Genomic DNA, 16,375 nt, shown 5'->3' with positions numbered 1-16,375 from the left:
TCCCAGAGACCAACTGCTGTGTTATCCAATACACACAAGGTGCATTTAGATATCTGGGAAAAAACATACTGCAAATGTGAAGTAACATGTACCTCTAATGCCACCTTCAAGAACAGAGCAGCCACAAGAAGCGGTCACTGTGTGCCCAAGCCCTGGAGTTGGGCTCAGTCCTACAGGGAATGCCACACAGCAGCTCTCAAATTATTGCTCAGAAAGGAACTCAAGGTACCTGCTAAGCCTGGCCTCTCTGCACAGGTACAGCACTGCTGTGATGTAGTCGCAGTGTTTCCCAGAGCTAAAGGGTTAAGCTTGTTTGCACCACGCTCACCGAGAAGCCCAAAGCAAAGGAAGCCAAAAGAGCTAGAGATGCATAAGGGAGAGACATGGGATTTTTCCAAATTATCAATAAAAAACATAAAACAATAGTGACAACGTGGCAATGCTTAGAATAAGCCAGAACTTCCCAAGGACCTAGACGCAAGTAAAAATGTCAAAGGGAAACAACTCCGGCTGCTAGCATAAATACATTTCCAGACATTTTGATGATGAGCAATTCATCTATTCACCCCCTCAGCATGTGATTAAAGGAGGGGGCACAAAGCACCAGACACACACGTAAGGCTTAGGGTTTTGGTCGCTGACGTGTCTATTAAACACTGGTGAATTAAACCAGATGGGTGTTTTGCTTCACTTAGATTTTTGTTTTCCATCACGTTGTCACTAGTCTTGCTAGGGATTTCAAGAACCTTTTAAAGAGCAAATATTTATCAGAAAACAGAGCTCCAGAAAAGTTCAGGAGATGAATATAAACATAGAACTCTCTCCTATTCAAAAGTTAATCTTCTTTCAGGATGACCCACTCATCAAACATTTTGAGTAGAGCACAGCATCACAGTTACTTAGCACTGCTTCAAACAGACCTCATACTTTTCCTCATGGGTCTCAGGGGAAAATAATACCAGTAAAAAAGGTAAGAGGCAAGCAAGCAAGGAGGCAAAGTCTGTTTTTCCCTCCTCTGCTTCTAAGAAACACAGATGCTCACCCCAGTCCTGCCACAGCACACCAGATAAATGAACACAAGGCAACAGACCCGGCAACAGAGGGTTGCTTACACAAAACTTTCTTACTTTAAATTCAGGACTAGTGTGCAATAAACTCTTCCCAGCTACAAAACACAATCCTCCATCAGTTGACACAAAGAGATGGTTTTCCTGAGCCAGTAACTACTACAGGAGCTATTACCTTTCCGGAGAACATTCGTTTGATCAGAATACTCCACAAGGGTTGGGATCTGCTCAACAATGTACAATGCACCATCATCAAGGCTCCTCTGCAGCTTCACCTTCTTCAGGTCTAGCACCATGTACTGATTGTTGTAGGTCCCTGGGTATGAAAGCAAAATGAGAGTTACATGTCCTGCCAGGCAAAGGAAAAGGGTATATAATAGGTACAGTGAACACATCCTTTCTCCCCAAGATTCATATAAAAATGTGCTTACCAGAGTTGCACCTGGAGAAGGTTTCTGCCCAAGTTTTGCCATCATTTGCCATCATGTTCGCAATGCGGACTCTCTGCCAAGCCAACAGGGATTCAGGCACCACTTGCTTAATGAGGGTTTGGTTGTACACACTGTTGGTAGTCTGCAACATTACCAAGCCACTGCCTAGTATGTAAAAGTCATCCAGGGACTCCAAAAAGCCTTAAACAGCAACACCACAAAATTGGTTATCTTTGGGAACCTTTGATATACTCACAATTAAAAACAGAGAGACAAGCCAAGAGGACATGAAAGAGTCAACGCATGTGTGTTTGAAATCAAACGAACAAAGATTAAAGATGAGGGGGTAACGTCTGCAAGAGCTTTAGGCCCACCTATCAACACAGTTTGAAATGAGAAACTGTCATGCTTTCAACACACCTAATTCTTTGTCTAGAGCATTTGCTTCACATTTGCACGCCAAGCTCGGAAGTTTCTCCATATGTCAAGCTATGTATTATTTTTATGCTGAGGATTACATACTGTAAATGCCAGTGCAACCAATGCATGTTGGTTTCTAACAAAAAAATTAATTAAAAAAAAAATCAACAATGAAAATCCAACCGAAATACAAACTCCACAAAGGTTTTCCTCAACTAGTTTCGGGTTTAGGTTTTTACTCTGTAAAGACAAATTAATTTATCTGAGTTAATCCCTTTAAATTAATCCTTTCTGTATTAAACCAAGATAAGCAGAAAAATCTTCCTTCTAGTTTGATCTTTTACAGTTGAACTATTCTTGAAAGCATCTCCAAGAAATGGGCATCTCTTAAATCCTAAACCCCAGCCTGTACAAGAGAAAAAGCTCTTCCTACCCCTCTTTCTGACATATTGTCACTGGATTTTTTTAGGCCTACAAGCTCTGCAAAGTCAACACAGTGACGGATGTCTGGGCAGGATTCATTTCCAGGTTACGTGCCAACAGAAGTGCTAGGTCCAGTTGCAGATCCCATGCCAGGGGGTGCCATTCAGAGCTGCAAAGGTCAGCTATAATGCCTTGGATAGCGTGGTGACTACTTGTAAAGCAGAAATAACTTGACTTTGAGCTTACTCAGCAGACACGTGGCTGCCAGGTTGGGGAAGAAAGGTTGTTAACTGAGCTCCTGATGGGGAAGTCACCCAGAACCTTGACTTTTGTTAACAAGTTTTTAGTAGGATCAGTCTTCAGAGTATAAGATCCTAAAATTCTGTAATAGTTGAGTTCCACTATGACATTTTCTACAGCAAGCTTTATTCTCTGCAGGATAAACTCTCTGCAAAACAAACTAGGGTCACCAACCTGTGATGGCAAGGAAGACAACTCTGCTCTGCCTCCTATTCCTGGGCTTTTATCTAAAGGCAGACCTCCTTCGAGCAAAAGCAATGTTTGAGAGCTCAATTTCAGCCAAATTTTTTTAAAGTATCAAGTACTCAAATTAGAACAGATCCATGAAAATATACTTTGTGGTCAACTGTTCTCTAAAAATATATCGGTATAGAACAGGCAGAGCACCCTGGCAGCTGGTATTTTATTCTCAGAGACAGAAAAAGAATGTCAATAAATTATGTACATCAACAGCAGAGATCTCTCTCAAGTAAGCAACAACAAGAGAAACACACTAAACCTGGCTCTGCCAGTCTATTTTATACAAAGACATAGGAGGATATCCAGTGATAAACTGTTGTAAAACAAGTCAAGTGCTTGCCCAAATGGAGACAAGAAATGAAATTGTTAAGCAGTTGTGATTTGAATTAAGCACCAATTCTTATGTGGGTGACAATGCCAAGTGCCCTGCTTCAAAATAAATCAAATAGTTTTTATTCTTCATTTTTAAAAAACAACTGAGATAAAACAGAAAAACTTGACTCAAAGCAAGTGTCAACACAATAAATTATGCTGAATTAACTGGAGGTTGAACTCTGTAATTCAAATAAATTGCAAAGCTCAGCTAAGCTGCAAACAAGGGGATTTCCTCCTGGGCCTCAGTATTTACCAAGTTTTATCCTGCAGTGTTTTATAACACAACATGCCCTCCATGACACACCATTGCTAGCCTAATTATTTCAAGATGGCATAAGCCATTTTGATTTAGGTAGCCTTGAAACAAAGGGAAGTTAAAACACCAATAGATTTAACCAAAGACGTTCACAAAAATAAAACCTGGGCAGAGAAGTCTAGAGATATCAGCAGATATTTGATGTCCTCTTACGTCATTCTTCTATTTTTAAGTATGTATGAGAATCTGTTGTAATTGAAAATGTTATCTCTTTGTGCAGTTCATCTCTTCTTTTCTGTAAAACCATCTCTGTAAACCCATCTCCCATTTTTGTCAGCAACACTCAAACCATTTATTTTCTTTCTTTTTTTTTTTTTTTAACTCCTCCCTCTGATGAAACTGAGTCTTCCTACATAGAAACAAGCAAAAGCACTTCTGATTGCATCTTCTGGGTCTGAACCATTTAGCTTCAGTTTCCAATCACCACTTGAAAACTGAAGGTTTCAGAGTCTGGAGTTTCATTCATCATGTCAATATTAATCAGCCAAGCAAAGTGATTTTTTTGCAGTCTGAGCCACAGTGCTCTCCAGAAAGGCAGCACATCGAAGAGCACGTGGGTGGTAACACAATTCTGGCAGCTATTGCTCCTGAAGAGGTAGGGCTGTTGCTTTCTGAAACAGAAAGCATCAGCTTTTTTGGTGTTTCAGAAGGTCATTGTACTCATTCAAGTACAGAAAGGGCCAGCATTACAGGCTGGAAGCCAAAGGCCACCCCACAGGGATGGGAGTAGCTCCCAGCTGAGATGCTCGATGCTCTGGTCTATAAACAGACTATGGAAAAGTAGAGGGATTAGCTTTCTTAATCCTATCTGCAGCTGCTTCTCAAGACTGAACACCCATAAGCTCTCCCAGGACCTAAGAAATAGCACATCCCACAGTATAGCTCTGGTCTCTCATCTCCTAAATTCCGATACATCCTTTGCTTCCCTTAAGGTTTTAGACAGATGTTGGACGAAGCAAGCAGGGAAGCACAAAACGGTCTGGCAGTCATGAGCCCTGAGAACAATGGCTACTGCCCTTCCCGTGGTTTGTTCCTCCTAGTCTCGCTCCAGCTGGGGGGAAGGATAATGCTGCACTTTCTGATCCTGCATTAACACCAGATTACTTCAAAGCAAGGGACACATACTACTTCTCTTAGCATCATACGTATAGCCAGCCATCAAGACAACTTGTGCCATCATATTCCCACATCATAGCCTGTCTCAACCAAGCAAGATCCCAACAGCAGACCAGAGAAGCAAAGGTAGCAGTAGAGTCCTTCTCAAGTGATTTGCTTAGACGGCTAAAATCAGAGTTACATGTTTTAAAAGACTGTGGCTCAGCCCAGAGAAGGTAGTGCTCTACTCAAACAAGAGAGCTTGGGTCCAAATGGTAGATTCCCTTTCTTCAATGGAGTTCAAAACTTACTGTCCAAGAAGAACTCTATTCAAATGGATGGAAATCTTGGGAGTTGCAAACTCCCTGCTATCCAAGGAAAACTGCAAATTGTATCAGTTAATGTGGCTCCTTTCTTTGAATGCCTCAACGGGGCAGCGTAGAGAAGTGACTGGGGGGAAGGGAGGGAGGCAGAAGGAAGAGAGGTGCAGCTTTCTCTCTGATCTTTTACTAGATATGTAGTGCAAAATTTAGCACCTACCTTGTCTCTATCATCACATTTCTTACTCCCCCAAATGAGCACAGCTTCCCTCAACATTTGTGAGCAACAGTAATGTGTCTGTACAATTTAAGTTCACTCTGCTACACATAGATTCATCAGCCACGTGAAGTACTTATGTCCAGAGCTTGAAGAACACACTGAAGTCAAGCGTGCTCAGGAATTCAGCTCAGAGACATTTCTCCTTTCCAAAGTTCACAGAACTGTCGTACACACAGCTCTGCACACAGACACTTGCAAGAGAAGAGGAAGCTGAGACTATGAGCAGAGTTCAAGTGAAGATTGGGATGGGTTAGTGTGGAAATGAGCAGCAAGTGAAGAAATAATTCTGCAAAAACAGATTACAATTCCCATTAAATTCCACTTGACTGTGCCTCTGCAGCACTACCGCTGCTCTGAAGGGGAGAAAGCAGTAAAGAGAAGGCATGCTGTTAACAGCAGACACTTGAGCATGCTGGCAGGAACATGGATAACTGCTGGGGAAGCTGGGAAAGACACTGCAATCCCTGCCTGTCCTCCTACCTGCTCGGTCTCAGCAGGAGCAAAGAAGCCCAAGGCCTTCTAGCTGTACAGTGCACATGCTGACACGCATCATGGTTAGTCAACAGTGTGACCTCTAAACCGAGTCACAACAAATATTAAGTTTTGCAGATCAGTAGCCTGTCTTTTGAAATTCAGTAAAAAAAAATAAATAACATGGACAGGTTAACTCGGTGACCCCAGGAGAAATCAGAAATTTGGCACATTCCTTCTCAAAAGCCAAATGACTCCTTGAAGTTTTTCTGACACAGTTTTTGGACAGCAGAAGAGTTTGACTTTATATACAGTCTACTGGATTTACAGGAGTCTTTAAATTACTCAGTTAAGTGGCACTGGAAGCCTGGAAGGACACAGGTCGTTTAATGCTGTTTCCTCCAAAAGTCAATACTTCTGTGTTCATTAGGATCAGGTTACTATTCAGGAGGGATTCCTAGGTTGGCCTTTCTTACTGGTTCTTAATGTCTGTCAGGACAGAGAGTAAGAGCGGGAACATGAATGCAGGGAGGTTACAATTGTCAAAAGTTGAATCATGGCCAGGACCTGCAGACTCCACAGTCAGATGTCCTGAAAACACCATCTCATCATAACATGGAGCAGAGGAATTTGGCAGTTCCCTCCTTCCTACGTGATGTCCCTTGAGCATTACTAGGCCAGTGCTTTAGAGCTTACTCATCCCCTGGCAAGCTGCAAGTCTGTGAATACACCCATAGCTAATGCAATTTGCTGCAGTCAATGGACCATGCTTGTCCAGTGCTTGTGATAGCACCCTGTAATCAGGCAGCCAGGGAGCACACTTGGCATACCACAGGTCTCTCAAACCTCATGGGAACTATGCCTTGCAAGCATTCCCAGTCAATTTGTTGGTAGAAGTACACCTTTCCACAAAGCTATGGTCAGAGTCTACAAAAGCAAGCTCTAAAATAAGCCATCTCTGCAGACCTCAACAGTCTCAGGGAAGCACGCTGGGATTTTGTACACTAGTGAACAGACCCCAACCATTTCAGCAAAGTAGTAAGTAGCTTTGTATGGTTTTCCTATACAGCGTGCCTTCTCAGTCTCACGAAAACCAAGTATCTGTATTTCACTTTATACAAAGAATCCACAGAAGGAGCAACCCGGAAACATCACCACAGATACCGACCACAATAAAATAATAAATGCTCTGGGTGGCTGATCTTGATCCCCGTTTTTGAATCTGCAGCATAGTGCAGTATGCAACAGTTGCTGAACTGAGCCACATTCTCCTGAGGGACAATACTATCCTCAGTACTTCTGCTGAGAGCCAGAATAACTTTATGAACATTCAAGTGATGAACAGAGCTCAGACAGAAACCTTTGCTTCCTACAAAATTTCTTGCAACAAGCAAGCAAAATTCCTCCAAGGCAACCAGAGATAACCTAGGCTCTTGAAAGGCTGCACACTTAGACATTCACCAGAATACCTCTATTGCTTCCTCAAAGAAAAAAATCTCAGTTGTCAGAAAACATTGCACTCCTGAGGGTCACTGAGGAGGGTCAGAATCCCACAGGAAAAGACTGGTTTTCAACGTGAAATGAACGCAACTGCTTTTCAAAACAGTTTCCCAGTCACAGTCTCGGGAGTCCCTCCCATGAAAGGCCCTTCCCTTTTGCAGTAAGGCACAGTAATCAGCAAAGGCACAGTTTTGAAATTATCAACCAACAAAATTTCATCAGAATGAGATAGTGTCCTGTGGCACAGAGGTCACTTAAAAAGGTTTATGAAGACTCTTGAGTGTTTGGGTATTTTTTTTAATTTGAAATTTCACCTTTAAAAACTTAAGCAATGCTAACTCTAAGAGGGAGTCATAGATACACCTTGGTTTTTCACGTTCACATTTCTCGTCCAACTCTAGCAAGAGTACACATATTTTACCACTGAAACATTAAATGCTGGCAATTTTTAACATTTAGCCTAATCTTCCAAAAGAGATTTTAAATATTATGGTTGACTATATTACTAACACATGAAATAACCATAAAAAAATACTGCCCTCTGCAACAGCTTATAGAGGAGCTGGAAGACGAAGATGTAGGTGGAAAAGGAAAAAAAAAAAAAACAAGCCAACAACAAAACAACTGAAGGTTTGTTAACCAAACATCAAAGAAGTCAACACAATTTCAAACAGCTACTGTTTGATACTCGCTAATAATCCCATTACAGCACGAGTCATATCACAGTAGTAAACAGAAGTGTTCAAAACTGTTATTACCAAACATGTGAATGCTGCAGGCAAGGTGAGGAGTTCAACAGTTGAGATGACTGCAGACTACATGAGCTGAATCCAAAGCAGCATGTTTGTGCCAGAGGTAAAATATTTAACTAATACTATTTAGAGGACTGCAAGTGGTTAATCAACAACAAAAGACAACGACAACATCATGTTTAAGCCAGAAAAATGAAGATGGCATTTTGTCCTCTTGGTGGCTAGAAGTTTTAAGGTAGATTGAAGCCAGTGCTTGTGGAGGTATCACCCTTTTCACAGACAAGACAGCAAGGTGGTCCATGCCATATTAAATAGCTACACAGTTTTGGTTTTCTTGACTTTACCTGGGTAACTGCTGAATGAGACACGGCTGCTGCTAGTGTATGGATCAACTATATTGAAGTTCCAATGCTTATATATTCTCAGTGTGGCCGCATACGTAAACCAGCTGGAATGGGCAAAATAGATATTCTCATACCCAGGTAGAACCTGAAAAACAGAAACAGAAAAACTACCCCATTGTATTCTGCCTTTTTTTTTTTTTTTTACTTGATAGAAACTGGGAGAACAACTTGATTTAAGTAGTTAGATTAATTGCATTATTGAAGACAGAGCAGATTCTTGTGCTTTTAATTGTGTACTTAATGAATTTCTGAAAATTCTTACCCATGTGTTGTTCTCAAAATAAAACAGTTAAAGGTTACTTGGCTCATGTGGAATGTATTTTTCCCCCGTTTCATTTTGAATACTTGTATTCACACATTCAGATTGGATCTTTGCAAGCATATCCAGAGTTAACTTAAAACATGCTTTTTCTGTGAGACTAACTCTGGTTCACCTTAAAGTGTAGAAGCAAATGCAAGAAAATTCAATTTGAAAAGGTAAATACATATATTTATAATACATCTTTCCAAAATATTTCCCTGGTTCAAAGATTTGCTGTTACCTCAGAAACCTTTTGCTGCAGGCAAATGCTTGGATGAACGTTTTAGAATTTAAGGTGAATGTTGTTGCTCTGCAATACGTGTAGTCTCCATATGCTGAATAAATCCTTGCTAACTTTAACTGAAAAATGTAATTGCCACCATGATGTAGCAGATACTTATCTTAAAAACGTGTGTGTTTGGGGGGGGTGTTCTGTCATTACTCCCATTGGAAAGCCATTCCAGAGTATCACTATCAACAGAAAAAGGCAACCACTTACAACCATTTGTTTTTATGTTACCACTGTCCTTTAGTTTATGTAGTCTTTTTCCCTTTCTCCCTGCTTATTTGCCCAATGTATTTGTAGTCATTCACAATACCCCTTCTTTCAGACTTCACTTGGCTAGGTGAAACAAGTTACTCTCTTCCAGTCTCCTCTTCGCGGTAGTTCCTCATTCCCTAGTAATTCTAGTGGCTTTTCAATGTTCATCTCTGTGGTTTCGGTTTGGTTTGGTCTTTTCCCTACCCTTGAACACAAGTGAGAAAAACTGGACTCAAAATCCTGTGGAGGCACAAGTTACAACTGCATAAATGCACCTTAATCATCAATAGAGGTACCTTTATGCACATGCAACATAAACAGGGAAGACTTCAGAAATGTAGACTCGAGACACTGCAAATCAACACAGTCACTGGAGATTAGGTTCTTGGTGCTCACCTTGATCAGGGCAGAGCAGTGTCCCATATCCCACTGGTATCTCCCATGGCCTCCTGGCTCCACATTGCATTGTCCACCCCGTGCAGAATAATCAAATAATGCAGGAATGAGGTCCAACAGGTCTCCAACAGCATTCAGAAACTGGACATCAAAGTTGCTCAGTGGCTGAGGAAAAGGAGAAAACGAGATCACAAAAAATACCTTGAGACAGAGAGGCATCAAGACAGTCTCCCTTGTTAGAACTTTTCTTACACTAACAAACACTCCTGAGAATTCTCAGATTTTTATAAACACTTCAATTTAAGACATCCTCATGACTGAGGATGAAAAAACAAATGAGGGAAACAAGACATGTTAGCAATACTAATCAAGTCAGAAGTAGCTGAAGAAGGAAAGTCACTCAAAAGGCTATGAGATTTGAAAACTCCTTATGGTTGGAGCCAGCCAGAGTTAAGAGGGTTAACTACACACAGCTGCTTGTGTAACATGCTCTTTAGAACCTCCTCTTAGTTTGTCCCTTCAAAAATAAGAACTTAAGAGTGGTTTAGCCTCAGCCTTCAAATACTGTTTTCTAAATCTTTCCTATTCTTGCTTGCACTGTGCCTTTAGTTTAAGCAAGGCTTAAGGAAAAGAAGTCAGAACACACATCACCGTAGAGCTGTGAATAGTAATTTTAGAACGGCACATAATCATATAGCAAAGAAACACTGTGCTTGCAATGTAAATCAGTGTTATCAAACCATATAGCTGACCTCTCTACAAACCCCCCAAAAGGGGAGACAAGGACACAGAAAAAATAAACAGTGCCAAATCCATTTAGTTTTTATTCAGAAGGCTGAATTCTGTGTTATTCATCTGCTGTTCTGGCAGAGAGAATAACCAACAGGAAAACCAGAAATAATGTCAGTCCATATACCCCAGGGGAAGGAATCAAAACTTCCCACAGTGCTTACCAAGACAAGCGAGAGAAACATGCCATTCTCACAAATAAAATCATTAATGGCAGAAGGCCCAAGTAGCAGCTATAGTTTGAGGAAGAAATCCAAAGCAAATTTTCATATATGTTACATTGCTTTAGTTCATCATGTTTTTGCTATAAAGATCTAAACAGGGAACAACATCAAGAGACATATCTTTACGTAGTTTTAAGCAACTCGGAGGTATGAATCATTTACAAATCAGTCCCAACAACTTCTATCTCATTTATCTCTACTGGAATCTAGAGAGAGAGATTTGGCAGTGTTTTAGCACAATTTTTTCCCCATCCAACTGCACTGAAAGGTCTGTGAGCCCACCACGCAATAAGGAGAAGCTGATATCCAATGTCTGATTCACGCAGGCATTACCGTGCAGTATCAGGAAGGGAGAAAACAGGATTGCATACAAGAATGCTCAGCAGCCTCGAGACATTTTAATTATACTTGACATCCATTTGCTACCAACTCCATATTCTCCTTCATAAAACCTGCCTTCTTTGCAACATCTGCAGGTAGCTGCATTGATACTGCTGCAGCATCACTCAGAATTGCCTGTATATTTTTTAAGTTTCACATTTCTGCACTTTCTTACAGTCACTTCAAGTCAAAAACTTTTTAACTATTAGGAAGTCCATTCAACTTAGAACAAAAGTGCCAAGCAAGGATGCTTTCAGAACAACACACGAAGAAAAGTGGTCAGAAAGCACTAGGAAGGACCTGCTCAAACAAAGCACAGGTTATGCAAATTCCTAGGGCTCCACTGGGTAAGATTAGGCTGCCAGCTGCCAAAGCCAGCCAAAATATCAGAGAAGCAAATGAGGATTTAGGTTGTTAAGCACCCACTCGGGTTGTTTTCATTCCCCTTTTGAGGGGCAAGCAAATTTTGTTCCAGTTTATTTCTAAGAATTCATTACTCTCATTGAATAAACCTGTGTTTAAGACTGTGTGATGCTCAGCAAAATCACACAAGCAAAGAGCTTCTCTGGATTCTCACTAAAACAATGCACTGAAATAGAAGACGTAGGCATCTGCAATGCAGGCCTAATCTGGGAATGTCAGGAGTGGTCTAAGGCTTCTGCCTTAAGGCCAATAGCCCGAGTTTTGGAAAAGTTACAGCTGATTTCCAAGATATATGAAGAAACCTTCTCTATAAGGAGTTAATCAGTGTCCACTAGCAATAATTAGACCTAAAAACTTGTGCATCATATCAAGTGCATAATAGAGGACATACTACAATCTTTTGTAATCACCTTCTATCTCACACGGTAATGTCAGGAAAACTCCCTGTATACATGGTTTACATCCTGAAGAAGAGTGAATGAATGAGCTAAATTGACACGGAGAGGTGGAACAGCCACAAAAGAAAGAGTCCCTTTGCTAGGATGTGTGGCTCCTCTAGGTACTGTCCTGAACAGCAAAACAGACAAACAGAAAAATCAGTTTGAGTTCCAATTACATCAGCAGCAGGGAGAAATAAACTTATAAGGGGCAGACAGGACAGAACCAGCCTCAAAGTCTTGTCTACAAGAAACATTAAAATAGACACCTGTAACAATTGTTTTCCACTAACTTCTCCAAGCATGAGCACCCTCAACACAAAATAAAGAAGTGCAAATAGAAGAGAGCTGTCATGTAGTCATTGAAGTATTAAAACTCTGACACCTCCTTATTCAAGAGTAATATCCCTGCATAGACAAGCCCAAGATTAATCACAGCGTTGGTAAAGCATTAGGCAGATGAAAAGGCGTAATGTTCTTTGAGTGCCCCTCCTTCAGAAATTGTCTTAACAAAAGGGTTGGGTTTGTTTACTGGATATAAAATGTTGCTAAACCAGCTAGAATAATGTCCCACTTTAACATGAAAATATATTCAGATTTTGACATCACTCTTAATGATACCTGCAAGTATCAAATTCAAAATACAGAAGTTTACAATATACATTTCCTTCATGCAGGTCTTAATGGAAGCACTTACCTGAAACAGCCCAGCTGGAAAACAGATTCCATGCAATTAAAAACAAAGTTTAGAACTGTACTCTACAAAACATTTGATTCATAAATGATAATAAAAAATACATATTAGTACTACTATCAAACAGTTCATAGTCCAAATCAAATGTTCTTTCTGCAGTAAGGCTCAGTTATTTGTGGCAGACACAATGGTTCTACAATATTCAAGTGAAGTAAACCTGAAGTTTAGGGGACAGCAGAAAAATTGAACATTTCAGAGTGACTTGTGTGCACACAATCCAACTCTCACTTAAGCACTGTGGATTTGGCAGTTTCGAACTACCATGCATTATACCAGACAACAGAAAGTCAGACCTTTGTCTTCCTCAGTAAGTATACATCAACTAATCCACCAAATGTAAAACTCAACTTCTTGAGAGTTTGAAAAGGTTATGTGTAATGCTGATGAGAAAACTGAAAGCGTGAAATGTGTAGAATTAAAAGTAGATTAACTATTGAAACAGCTTGTTTCTACGCTCCTGAAAAGGAAACAATTTTATACAACTCTGCCCATGCTCAGTGTTGGAATCCACAGGGTTTTTTCTTCATCCCCTTTATCTCATTTAGTCTGTCCTTGTCAACCAACCAACTTCTCAGTGTTCAGGAAAGCACTTTGTCCATGGGCAGGGGAGATCAATGTAAGAACTTCAAAATCCATCTCCTACTCCCCTTCTCTTGTCTCTGGTATTTTGGGAGTTATGGAAAAAAGGCTTCCCAGCCTTTTTTCTACAGCATTTATTCTTATTTTAAGCCAAGGATAAATAGGAGCAATTGCCCTCTGCACATACCAAGTAATTAGTTGAATTTAGAACCACACAGTTTTTCCCAATAGCTGATAGAACATCCGGCAACAGAGTACAGACTGTCACATGCTGGCTTTTGGTTGGGTTTTTTGGGGATTCTTTTGTTTTGTTTGGGTGTGTGTAAAAAAGGAAAACACCATAATTCACACGCAAGGTATTTTTAATATTTCTAATGTTCATTACAACCATGAATCCAAACTACTGCACTAGTAGATATCAAAAGAAACTTGTTCTTGATGATGATAATCCTAAAACAATAAACACATGGAACGGATTCTTTTTTAATTAAACAAAAGTAGTATCTACCAAAGGATAGATGTAAGAAGAGACTTTCAAAGCACCGAGGAAAACATGCAATAGGAACGAAATTTGCTTTTAAAAGCATGTAGTATTTGGAGTTTTTTTAAGATGAGAACTGAGTGATGTAAATAGCTCATAGTTGTTACTGTAGTTGCCACCCAACAAAATATCAAAACAATTGTATTAATTGAACCAAAGTACAATACTTAAAAATAAGAAAAAATCTATCAGGTGAATTTATTTGCCAAACATTCCACTTACTAACAATCTAAAGGATTTAAATAAAAGAACCTTTTAAACATTCTTATAATATGTACTGGAAAAGGAAAGTTGACAACAGTCTCTTTGGATGGCAGACTTCTTTAATGACAAGGACTAAGGAAGATACTGTTGGTATTCTTGTTTGTTTTGTTTGTTAGTTTAGTTAGGGCTTTTAAGTGCCAACAGTTTGGATGAGACAAATGGATGTGTCAAAGCTAGAACATTAGTCAGCAACTTTGCATCTGCACCTGTTTTCCTTGCCCGTGTAAGTCTGGAACAACAGTCTTCAAGCTCTGTTTCCTGAAGGAGATGCTTCTTTTTTAACAGCAGTAAATATGTACACACACAGCACTGTTGTAGCCTAATCTCCCAAAATCATTTGAAAAGTAGCATGGTATCCAACAAAATGAACTGCCTGTACTTTTGCAGAGCTGTCAGGTATTACTTCGATGCCAAGGAAAACCAGCACCTAGGTGCAAGAGCATCTGTCCAAAATCTACTCAAAGGTAAGAGACTGAGGTTAACTTACTGGCTCTGGCACACAGAGGAAACAGCAGCACATGTCAAGTGAGAAAAATACACAGAGAACAATTTTCCTTTGAATAAAAAGATATGGATCGCAATATAAGTGATAACGTACAAAGCTAAAATTGTGACTGGCATAGTAAAGAGTCAAAATAAATCTCACCAACTGCTGCAGGCCCATTTGGGAAAAGAAAAAAAATATACTCCCTGCATATAATTCATGAGTGGAAGACAAATATTTCAGCCTAAACACATATCTGAACTTTCACTAAGTGCACCATTTTTATACAGGAATGCTGATAAGGCCTCTAAAAAGAGGATAAAAATTACTCAAGACCCTCCAGAGGTCAGTGCTTTTTAGTACCATATACACAGTTAAATAAGCAAGCATCAGGGAACACACCTTGCAGGTAGGACATGGCTATTACAAAGAAATACCTCAGACACAAACTAGCACTTTCCCTTCCCCCTTTCAGAATCTTAAAGATTCTGAAGCAGCCAAAAAAAAAGCTGATGAGCTTTGCAGGGCTCTTCAGATACAGGTGTTATGAAAGGGAATTAATGAGTTCTTTTCCTAGAAGATCAAGGTTTCTAGTATTTTCCCCTATAAACTCAGGTCTCTCAGGATGGGTCATTGCTGTGAACACCTTTTTTTTCCAGTTTGAGCTGCGTCCCCATTTACCAAAGTCCCAGAGTAAATTCTATGCAAGAAAGATGAGCACTTTACTAAAATGCAATTGTTTACAATTCAGGACTCCCAGCTTCTCAAAATTCTTGGTATGGTTAAGCCTAGGCAAAAAGAGTCGACTACAATTACTCAAGTCCTCCCTCTCACACTGAAAAATCTATTAGACAGACTTTAGGATGGCATTATAGCTCTACTGGAGTTAAAGGAGTTCTGCTATTACATACAAGCTGATGATCTGGAAAACAATTCTAATTGAATTTAAAAAAAAAGGGAACAAAAGAACCAACCAAACAACAAACCACCACTAAACAAAATCCCAAAACCAATCCTACTTGGCCTGTCACAGCACTGACCCTGTATTTTGTAACCATATGTTTTGGAAACTTAGAAAAGGAGAAGACATTTAGCCATGTAAAAAAATAGAAAGGCTTTTAGGATTTCAAATCTGATGTTCGGAAATACAAACAAAAGGTTTAATATACTCCCTACATGCTGATTCATGCTGCTGTAGGTACTCTACCCAGAAGGTCATTTGCTCAATAACAACTGTAAAGTGACAGCAACAAGCACTTTAGAAGTGTCTGTCCTGCCAACATTCAAGCATGGATACAAAAGCCACCCCCAACCTAATCAGTTCAGGGTTCCAAGTCCACTGCAAAGGATCTGTGGTTGGGTGACCCAAGTGCCCAGTTGCATTATCTACATTGAACAGCCACTAAAGATTTTGTAGAATGGCATGCAGAATGAGTGCTTGCCACTAAGTATCTACTTTTTATTTTTAGACAGCAGATTTCCTTCTCCCATGTTTGTCCACTGACATCCCATCCCCACCTACTGAAGAAAAGATGCAGTAGTCTTACTGTTTGTCTGTGAAGTTTAGCCCACTCGAAGGCTCCCATGTACAGACCATCCAACTGTGCAGTAATATAGCCAGCATGCCTCCAAAATGGGTCATCCTTTTTATTTCTGATTTGCTGTCTTGTCCATTGATCTTGCTTCCTGCAGAGGAACAAACAGGTTGAGGTTTTCTTGGGGTTTTTAGAGTATAGTTGATAATGCAGGGAAGGGACAAATATATTATAACTCAGATGATCCAACCTTACTACTGTTGCTGAGGCAAGTCATGCTTTGGAAATCCTGTAGATATAAACATTACATCCTCCATGTGTAAATGTTCATC

At 40.0% G+C, this 16,375-nt stretch overlaps 1 protein-coding gene across 1 annotated transcript in view; it reads right to left on the bottom strand.

Annotated features, from left to right (window-relative positions):
- Positions 1-16,375, bottom strand: part of PLBD1 (phospholipase B domain containing 1) — a 38,566-nt gene that overhangs the window by 6,373 nt on the left and 15,818 nt on the right. Inside the window, exons 4-8 of the mRNA XM_027896752.1 lie at positions 16,056-16,194; positions 9,633-9,797; positions 8,335-8,479; positions 1,499-1,699; positions 1,243-1,383 (exon numbers count right to left, since the gene is read on the bottom strand). Coding sequence (XP_027752553.1) covers positions 1,243-1,383; positions 1,499-1,699; positions 8,335-8,479; positions 9,633-9,797; positions 16,056-16,194 — 791 coding nt within the window. The remainder of the gene's footprint in view (positions 1-1,242; positions 1,384-1,498; positions 1,700-8,334; positions 8,480-9,632; positions 9,798-16,055; positions 16,195-16,375) is intronic.

This window comes from Empidonax traillii, unplaced genomic scaffold, assembly GCF_003031625.1.
Source record: "Empidonax traillii isolate 1590-97213 ecotype Southwest subspecies unplaced genomic scaffold, ASM303162v1 scaffold515:size447783, whole genome shotgun sequence".
Taxonomy (NCBI): Eukaryota; Metazoa; Chordata; class Aves; order Passeriformes; family Tyrannidae; genus Empidonax; species Empidonax traillii.
The sequence above is the reverse complement of the archived record's forward strand: the minus strand, read 5'-3'. Positions and strand labels throughout refer to the sequence as shown.